Genomic DNA, 9,749 nt, shown 5'->3' with positions numbered 1-9,749 from the left:
GAGGCTTTTCTGTTTTCATTGCGGGAGGTAGGACCTACCACCAGCCCAGTTTCACAGGGAGCAGGAGCTCAGAGAGGGCAGAGCATTTGTTGAAAGTCACACAGCCAGGACGCAAACCCAGAGGCAGCTTTGTCACCACCTCCCCTGGGTGCAGTGCTGTGGACAAGGGGTCCTGCACAGGCCAGCTCCTAGGTGCCAGCCGCTGAAGGCTTCCGGGAGGAGGAGGCTTCTATCTGCAAAGGCCCCGTGCGCATTCCAGGCATGCGGACCGCACTGAGCACAGGTGCAGAGCCTGGAGAACTCGCGTTCAGGACTCCCCGCATCAAGGGCGAGCAAGCTCTAAGGACAGGGGCCCGGTGGTGGGCAGATGGAGGCGGATGCGCCAGGGAGTCCCCCAGGGACAAGGGACGCGCGCTCCCACGCTGGGCTGAGCAGGACGTTCCCACGCGGCCTTGGCCTTGGGGAGGGCTGGGGGCGGGCCTGGGGGCGGGCGCCCGCGCTCTGGGCGCTTCTCAGCAATCCTTGCTGGGCAGAGCCGGGTCGCGCTCCTGCTGCCGCCAGCCACCGAGGTGAGTAGGTGTCTGTCGGGCGGCTTGGACCTCCGCCCTGGCCCTCACCAAGGAGGAGGGGTGGGGGTGCTGAGAGATGGGAGCTGAGCGCTTCTTGGCAGTAGTCCTGTGTCTGCTTTGGGGGTGGCGTCTCTTTCCCCCAAATCGCCATCACCTCTCCTCCCTCTCCCCACTTGTGGGATTCTCCCATCCTCAGCAGGGACGGGGACCCTCTCCTTCCCACATGTGGGGGTGTCCCTCCCACTTGTCACAGATGGGGTGCCCCCTCCTCCTCTGCAGTCCCTCAGTGGGAGGGTCTCTCTCTCCCCAGATGTGCTGTCCCCCCACCCCCACCCCCCACCCTGTCCTGGTTACCCAGTTTGGTCCTGATCTTCTAAAGCCATTCTCTCCCAGCATGGGATGGGGGTCCTGAGTCTCCCCCAAGGGGCTGGGGGCTGGGCCCAGCTCGCCTCCCTCCCTAGGAAAACAGAACTGCTCTGCCTGCACGTAGGCAGCCAATTAGGGGGGAAGGGGTGGGAGGCCACCATCTGCACAGATGGCCCTGTGGGGAAGGCGGCCTCAGACCTGCTCCCTCCACCCAGTCTCCTGGCCAGGCTGAACCAGGGCGAGCCCAGAGCCAAGGCCCCAGCCCCAAACTGCTCCAACCCTGACCCAAGAGTTGGGCCTCCTCCCACTTCTTGGATGACTCAGGTCCCAGGAGGGAGCTCCAAATGTCTAGGGCCTCCCTGTGCCCCCTTGGGGATGTCAGACTGAGTGGGAGGGGCCGGGGCAGGAGAGTGAGTTGGAGCCCTGGGACCCCCCACCCCCGATCCCCGGCCATCGCTCCAGCAAAAGAGGGCTTCTCAGCCCCCAGCTGCCTGAGCCGGCAGACTGACCCCTCCCCACTCCCCGCCTCCACCCCAGATGCTCTCCAGAGCTGCCTGGAGCTTCGTGCTGCGAACAGGGGGGCTCGGAGCCCGAGGCGCACACAGCCCAGGAGACGCAGGTGAGACCTGAGCCCTCCCTTCCCAGCCGAGCTCGGAGCTGGCCCTCCCAGGCTGCCCTGGGCCTCTCGTGATCCCATTCCTCGGTCTTGAGCCAAGTCTCTCTAAACTGAGCCCACGGGGCGAGCCGTCCCCAGCCTCCAAACCTCAGGCCCCTAAGACCTTTGTGTCCTGGGGTGGAGACGGCTGCAGACCTGGACCCTGCCGTTTCCTTTTGCATCTGCTATCACTGGCAGTCAGAAGGAAGAGGCCTAAAAGCAGGAGAGACTTCAGCCAAACAGCAGAAGGGCCTCCCTGGCCCCCAGGAGAACACATTCTATTTCCTGTGTCCCACACGCGGTGATAAACGTTTCGCCTACATTAACACATTTAGACTTCACAATGACCATGTGAAGTGGCTGCTGTGTTAGCTCCACTTCTCAGGTGGGCAAACTGAGGCCCGGGGGAGGGGTCTAGCTATCAGAAGAGGCGGGGCTCTTTGGCCAAGGCAGTTGCAGCACTGTCTTCGAGAGGTGGTAGGGAGCCCTCTTAATTGGCTACTCTGGTGTCCGAATGGGGGAGCTTTGATGAGACCCTCCTTGGTGCCCAGCTTGATTCTCAGCCCCCTGGACACACACCGGGAACCCTCCGTGCCAGACGTCCGTGCCAAGCTCCCCACTAGCGTACGAGGTGGGTGCTCTGGTTACGCCCACTTTCCAGATGGGAACGCTGAGGCACAGCAAGGTAAAGGGGCTTGTTGGAAGTGAGTGGGGTAGAACGGAGTTCAGGCCCCACCGACTGCAGAGCCGGGCCCTGGAGCCCTGGCAAGGACACGCGCAGAGGGCATGGCAGCTCTCGGGCCGTTTCACATCTGGCCTCTTGGTGGCTGCCCCTTTGCCCAGCAGCTGTCTGCCTGCCGAACTGCTGACCTCAGACCTTCCCAGGGAACGTGGGGCTGAAGGGTAGCCCAGGTCCCTCCTGCTCCATGACTTCAGCAAATCGCAGAGCCGCCGCCGGTCTTTGCCTGTACCACAGAGGTAGCAGCATCCCCGGGCTCTGAGCCACGGAGCCGCCTGAGCTTCAGGCTTCAGCCTGGCCCCTGGTACACAGCCGGCACTCCACAGAGGCAGCGCTCTTACTGACCTATGGTAGACGCAGGACCCCCGCAGGCAGCGTGGTCCAGCTCCCCGCCTTGTGCCCGCAGCCCGCAGCGAGGGCAGGATGCCGCCGTACACCAACTGCTATGCCCAGCGCTCCTACCCCATGCCGGACGAGCCGTTCTGCACGGAGCTCACCGCCGAGCAGCGGGCCCTGAAGGAGAAGGAGAAGGGCAGCTGGACCCAGCTGAGCCCCGCCGAGAAGGTGGCCTGTAGGTCTGGGGCGGGGCTGCTGGGGGGCGTGGCCCGGGGGACCTGGCAAGGGAGGCCCCGAGAGCGCCAGCAGCCCCCAGACATCCGAACGTGCCCCTGGCGGTGGGGTGGGGAGCGGTCTTTCCTTGTTCATTCATTCTTTCACCCACCCAACCCAATGTGCACAGCCTGATGCTACGCGCTGCCCAGGGACACCAAGGGGACCCCCCGGAGGGTGCTTGCCCTTGGTGTGCTCCCAGTCCAGCAGGGGAAATGTACACAGACCCCAGCAGAAACTGTGATGCAGCCCATGTGGCTAGGGTGAGCTGTGCTCAAGGGACTATGAGGGCCCAAAGGGAAGGTGGAATCCTGGTGGGCCTCCCAGAGGAGGGCACCTTCCAGCTGGCATAGAGGACGCACCCAGGTCCTGGGAGCAGAGTGGGGAGGACTGTGAGCGAGTGTGGGGGGGATCCCTCACCACTGAGGTATTTACTTAAACATGAGGGGGTCCTCCCAGATGCTGGTTCGCTCCCCAGATGCCCTCCACACCCAGGGCTGGGAGTGCTGCCCTGCTCTTCCCCGTGAGTGGCGGGAGCCCGGTCGTTTGAGTCTCTCTGCCGCCTCCCAGGGTCTGTCGGCAGGAAGCTGGAGCCAGGAGCCAGAGCTGCAGCCCAGGCCCTCCACTATGAAGCTCTTGTTTGAGAGGCAGAGAGACGACTCCCATCTGCCGCTTCACTCCTGAGATGCCCACAGAGGCCAGGGCTGGGCTGGGCTGGAGCCAGGAGCCAGGAGCTCAACCCAGGTCTCCCACGTGGGTGGCAGGGAGCTGATGACCTGAACCCCAGGGTGTTCGTTAGCAGGAAGCTGGGGTCAGGAGCGGGGTGCGGGACACGGGCATCTTAACCATGGGCCAAACACCTGCTCCAGGTAACGTGTTTCAAACCACGCGGGCGAGCACTGAGCCTAGCAGTTAAGATGCTCACGACCCTGTCAGAGTGCCTGGCTTCGATGCCTGGAGTAAGAAAGACAAGCAGTCCGTGTATAGACCAGCTGAAAGGGGACAGGCCTGGTGGCTCGGTGGGGGTTCCCCTGCACGGCTTGCGACGCCCACATTCTGCATGAGGACCTGCTGGGGTCTCAGCTCCTCTGCCTCTGACCCCGCCAGCGCACCCTGGGCGGCAGTGGAGGATGGCCCAAGTGCTCGGGTCCCTGCCACCTCCCTGGGCGACCGGGATGGGGCTCCTGGCTTCAGCCTGGCCCAGCCCTGGCTGCTGCAGGCAAGTAGGGAGTGAACCAGTGGATGGACAATTTCTCTCTGTCTCCCTCTGTCACTCTGCTTTGCAAGGATAAAAAATTAATATTTTTTAGAAATAGATGAATAAAAATATCTACTTAGTGTGAGGGAAGCAGAGATCAGGCAGGAAACTGATGAAATTTCGAAGGAAAGAAAAGCACAGTCCTATTGCTTCCTGGCCTAAAATCCAGCCTCCGCAATTCAGTTAGAAGGAAACCCAGTGCTCCCCCCGAGGCAGGGGCAGCCTGTGGATCAGGCTCCTGCTGACTCCCCCTTGGCTACACTCTCTCTGTTTTGATCATTCCACTCCTGTCACCCTGGTCTTCCTGTCACCCCACCACACTTCCTGCCCCAGGGCCTTTGCACTGCCTTCCAGTTTCACCCGACTTTCTCCCTTTGACTTTCCAAGCCTCAGTTCCGTCAGCTCCTCTGGCCACACTAACTGAAGTAGCCCTGCCCACAGCTGGTGTGAGGCATTGGCCAGTCAGTCCCCTCCTCTCAGCTCTGCAAGAGGGGTGGGTGCTGTGCTGCAGCGGGCTAAGCCGCTGCCTTGGATGCCCTCATCCCCTATAGGAGCGCCGGTTCAAGTCCCGGCTGCTCCGCTTCCCACCCAGCCCGCCTCTAATGCGCCTGGGAAGCAGCAGAGGTCGCCTCAAATACTTGAGCCCCTGCGGTGCATGTGGGAGACCCAGGGGGAGTGTCTGGCTCCTGGCTTCAGCCTTTCCCAGCCCCAGTTGTTATGGCCAGCAGATGGAAGGTCTCTCTCTTTCCCTTTTAAATCAATTAATTAAAAACAAAAACAAACAAACAAACAAACAACTCCACCGGGTCAGGAATTTCCGCTCGGCCCTGGCTGCAGTCAGCGTTTCCCGACCTTACCTGCTCAGTCCGAATCTGCTGAAGGGAGAGCATCCGCAGGCCGGGCCGGGGCGGGGCCCCGCCTGAGGCCCCGCCCCGCCTGCCCCGCCCCCAGTGTACCGGCTGCAGTACCGGGAGAGCTTCGCCGAGATGAACAGGCGCTCCAACGAGTGGAAGACCGTGATGGGCTCTGTCTTCTTCTTCTTCGGATTCACGGCCCTGCTGATTTGGTGGCAGCGAGTCTACGGTGAGTGGCGACACAGCCCCTGGCTGCAGAACTCCCCAAGGAGTGTAGGACGGAGGGCAGAGTGCGGCTGCTTGGCTCCCATGGAGGGAGTCCAGCTCTCTGGGCCTCAGTTTCCTCATCTGTGGAATGGGAATAGTAACGTGTGAGCATTTAATGAGAGCGAGCCAGTGCTTGGTACACAGTCACAAATGAGGGTGCTGAGCGCAGAGTCTCATCTGCTGGTTCTCTCCCCAATAACCACTGCTGGACAGGGCTGAGCCAGGCCAAAGCCAGGAACCAGGAACTCCATGCAGGTCAGGCACTTGGGCCATCCTCCGCTGCCTCCCCAGGCACGTTAGCAAGGAGCTGGGTGGGACACAGAGCAGCCAGGACCGGAAGCAGGCACTCCCATGCAGAGCAGTGCGGTCCCAAGACCCCAGGACCTGCCGCCTCCCCACCGAACTTTTCTTGACCCAGACGAGTGCTTCTCCAGTGCCATCCGGGATGAAAAGTGGCACCGAGATGCAGAGTCTTGGCCCCACGCTGCCGGGTTCCTGGGGCAGACCCTGGGGGCAGCCCTCCGCTGGGGGTGACCGGTCGGGAGCCCTGCTCTGGGGGGAAAGAGCCGGCTGTATCTGGTGCAGCCGACGTCACTCTGCTGCCCTCCTGTGCTTTCCGCAGAAGAGTGAGGGCCCTTCCCTGGGGAGCGCAGGGTCAGTGCCTGTGAAGATCCTTCCCTTCCTGCCCACGCAGAGCACCGGGACAGAGGCCAGACAGACAGGCGGCCATGGCAGGTGGCCAGGGAGCAAGCCCCAGGTGGTGCTGGGAGCGCTCAGGGCCTTTCCTGATGCTCACATCAAGGTACTTAAAGTGCCTCCACCAGTGCTTCGGCCTTTGGGCTAAGTATTGCCCTCCCCAGATTAAAAATGTATTTGTTATTTATTTTCACTTACTTGAAAGGCAGAGAGAGCAAGAGAGAGAGAGAGAGCAGAAGCGAGAGAGCGAGCGAGCATCCATCTGCTGCTTCATTTTCCAGATGCCTGAAACAGCCAGGGCTGGGCCATGCTGAAGCCAGGTGCCAGGAGCTCCATCCGGGTCTCCCACACGGGTGCAGGGGCCTGAGCACTTGGGCCGTCCTCCACTGCCACTGCCTTCCCAGGCACACAAGCAGGGAGCTGGGTCAGAGGCCAGCAGAGCAGCCAAGACTCCAGTGTGGGCGGTTGATGTGGCGTGCAAGCTGCGGCCTGTCCCCTGTGCCAAGATGCAGGCCCCAGTGTGAACGTGCACACCCCCTGCCTACCCCCTTTCCTCCACGCCCTAGGAGACTAAAGGGACCCCTCACCTAGGCTCTTCCCAGCGAGGGCAAATCCGTCCCTGTGGTCGTGGTGGACACCTTGTGTCTCCCAGCATCGTGCTGGCAGCGTCACAGTGCTGGCCTGCTCGAGCCCCACAACCCTAACGGGTGGAGATGGAGGCTCAGAGGAGGGAGGTCACACATCAAGGGAGGAGTGGAGATGGGATTGAGATCCAGCCTATCTTCAAGCCAGTGCTTGTTACAACTGGCCGCAGAAGCAGGTGACGGGGCTGAGGCCCAGAGCGGGGAAGCCCAGTTCCCACCGTGAGTCCTGGGCAATGCTGGGGGCAGAACCCAGAGGTCAGGGGTCAGCGCCGTGGTGCAACAGGTGAAGTCGCCTCTTGGGACAGCAGCATCCATATGGGAGTCCCGGCTGCTCCACCTCTGATCCAGCTCTCTGCTAATGCACCTGGGAAAGCAGCGGAAGATGGCCCAGGTGCTTGGGCCCCTGCACCCATGTGGGAGACCCTGTTGGCGTTCCTGTCATTTGGCTTCAGCCTGGCTCAGCTGCAGCCTTGTGGCCATTTAGAGAGTGAGCCAGCAGATGAAAGACCTCTCTCTCTCTCTCTCTCTCCCTCCCTCTGTCACTCTACCTTTCAAATAAATAAAAAAATTTCCCCCCTAAAGATTTAGCCATTTGAAAGGCAGAATCACAGAGAGAGGGAGAGACAAAGAGGTCTTCCACCCCCAGTTCACTCCCAAAATGGCCGCAACGGCTGGAGCTGGGCAGATCTGAAGCGAGGAGCCAGGAGCTTCCTCCAGGTCTCCCATGAGGATGCAGGGGCCCAAGCACTTGGGCCATCTTCTACTGCTTTCCCAGGCCATAGCAGGGAGCTGGATGGGAAGTGGAGCAGCCGGGACTCAAACTGGCGCCCATATGGGATACTGGCGCCACAGCTGGCAGCCTCACCCGCTAAGCCACAGCGCCAGCCCCTCAATAAATCTTTAAAAGAAAGCAGCAAGAGCCCAGAAGTCCCCCGGCGCTACGTCAGGAGAGTCTGGCGGGCTGGCCAGGGTGGCGGGCGTGGGGAGGGCCTGGCAGGTGCCCCGTCCTGCGCCCCTGCAGTGTTCCCGGAGAAGCCCATCACGCTGACCGACGAGTGGAAGGCCCGGCAGCTGCAACGCGTCCTGGACATGAAGGGCAACCCTGTGCAGGGCCTGGCCGCCCGCTGGGACTACGAGAAGAAGCAGTGGAAGAAGTGACCTGGAGCCCCGTCAGCGGCTCCCCCGGCCCGCTTCCCCAGGCCCCCACCCCAATAAAGCTCGCTGTCCTATCTGCTTTCAACCTCCGGGTGTTCGCAGGCTGGGAGGGGCGGGTCTGGGGTGGAGCCTCGGGTGGGAGGGGCGGGGCGGGGGCGGAGTCTCAGGTGGGAGGGGAAGGGACTCCTCCCAGGGGGCCAAGTCAAGGGCCTTTCCTCAGTTAGCTCATAAAGCACCTACTGTGTGCCAGACAGGGAGGCCTCACTGGGTGGGGGGACGCCTGTCCACGGGGCAGAGTGGGAAGTACGTTGTCAGTGTGGCAAATGGCGGGTTACGTGCTGGTAAGAGCCCTGGAGAAACAGCGAGATCAAGAGCCCAAGGCGGGCTCAGGGCGCAGGAGGTGGCACTTTGCTTCGGGAAGGCCTGGGCGACTGAAGGGAGCAGGAAGTGCAGAGACCCGGCTGGGGACCTGGCGGGAGTGTTTGTGAAACGCCAAGGCCACGGGGCAGCTGTGTGTAGCGGGGACATAGGACAGCGTGGAGCACAGATTTCATAGTGCCCTAGGGGATTTTTTTTTTTTTTAAGATTTGTTCATTTATTTGAAAGTCGGAGAGACAGAGACAGAGAGATCTTCCATTTCTATCTGCTGGTTCGCTCCCCAGATGGCTGCAACAGCCAGGGCTGGACCAACCTGAAGCCAGGAGTTTCATCTGGGTCTCCCATGTGGGTGCAGGGGCCCAAGGACCTGGGCCATTTTCTGCTGCTTTTCCAGGCCATAGCAGGGAGCTGGATTGGAAGTGGAACAGCCAGCGCCCACAGGGGATGCTGGCTTCACAGGCGGCAGCTTCACCCACGACACCACAGCGCCAGCCTGCAGTTTTCGTCTGTGTGTTTTATATCCATTGTCAAAGGGTTTTAGTTCAGGAGAAACAGGGAACCGTATGTCTGCTTCATCTTCCTGGACGCGGAAGTCGGGGTTCATCTTATTCCCAGGTCCCTTGCCATTCATGCGCGGAGCACTCCTGGGTATGACTTGCATATCCCCGCCCCCTGCATGTTCTATGAATGGGGTCACAGGACAGATTGGTCAGACCCCTGCTCGTTCACGAGAATGCTGAACGTGGTTCGGCCAGCAGGCACCCGACGCCTGCTTTTCTTTGCATGTCGTTTGCAGCGTTCATTGGTCGCTGTGTGGATTCATGACCTTGTTAGGAGCACAGGTGGCTTTCAAATACATGATGAGATGCCAACCTCAATTAGAGTTTTAAGAAAGAGAATTTCAAGTGCTATTCTTTCATCCCCCAGATGGACCAAGAACAGACGTGAGACAGGAGCCAGCCCTGCAGCCACCAGAGGACAGGGCGCACGCCTCGGGCCCGACGCCCCCTTGAGGAGCTTACCTGTGGGGCCCGAGGTTGTCTGGGGTGGGCTGCTCGGATGAGCCCAAGGTGAGAACTGCCGAATGGAGTGTCCCCTCGTCGCCACAGACTGGCAGGGCAGTGGCAGACGTGCGGGAAGCCCAGCCACGTGCACGCCCCAGAGTCCTGTGCAGCCTTGGTGGCCGGTCCTCCTACACGGGCACAGCGTCTGTGTCTGTTTCGCCACAGGTTGATGTTTTATTGAAGCCTGGGGCGGGCAGATGCACAAGACGCAGAGGACAGACCTGCAGAGGGGCCCTCAGCCCCTCCGTGGGTCTTGCAAAGCATCCCCTGGGGCCCAAAGTGGCAGCTCACTCATCGCTGCAGCCTGGGTCGGCTCCCTCTCCCTCCCCGCTTTGCATAAGCACTTGCACCTGACTCCTAAATTTATTTCATTTTATTTTTTATTTGAAAGTCAGAGTCACACAGAGAGAGGAGAGGCAGAGAGAGAGCGAGCGAGGTCTTCCATCCGCTGGTTCACTCTCCAAATGGCCACAATGCCTGGAGCTGCGCCGATCC

The 9,749-nt window shown here is 61.1% G+C and overlaps 1 protein-coding gene across 3 annotated transcripts; it reads left to right on the top strand.

Moving 5' to 3' along the window:
- Window positions 1-447: 447 nt before the first annotated feature.
- Window positions 448-7,897, top strand: COX4I2 (cytochrome c oxidase subunit 4I2). Of its 3 annotated transcripts, none has more exons than XM_002710853.6 (5): window positions 460-569; window positions 1,473-1,554; window positions 2,736-2,900; window positions 5,148-5,279; window positions 7,679-7,897. In XM_002710853.6, the coding sequence occupies exons 2-5, from the start codon at window positions 1,473-1,475 to the stop codon at window positions 7,813-7,815; spliced, it is 516 nt and encodes a 171-aa protein (XP_002710899.1). In that variant the 5' UTR covers window positions 460-569; the 3' UTR covers window positions 7,816-7,897. The 3 variants fall into 3 exon arrangements, with proteins under 3 accessions (XP_089163347.1, XP_002710899.1, XP_089163346.1); XM_089307220.1 differs by lacking the exon at window positions 7,679-7,897 and adding an exon at window positions 6,295-6,964 and having other exon boundaries at window positions 463-569; XM_089307221.1 differs by lacking the exon at window positions 5,148-5,279 and having other exon boundaries at window positions 448-569.
- The last annotated feature ends 1,852 nt before the right edge of the window (window positions 7,898-9,749 follow it).

This window comes from Oryctolagus cuniculus, chromosome 11, assembly GCF_051225735.1.
Source record: "Oryctolagus cuniculus isolate XC-2025 breed Fujian yellow rabbit chromosome 11, ASM5122573v1, whole genome shotgun sequence".
NCBI classification, from domain to species: domain Eukaryota; kingdom Metazoa; phylum Chordata; class Mammalia; order Lagomorpha; family Leporidae; genus Oryctolagus; species Oryctolagus cuniculus.
The sequence above is the reverse complement of the archived record's forward strand: the minus strand, read 5'-3'. Positions and strand labels throughout refer to the sequence as shown.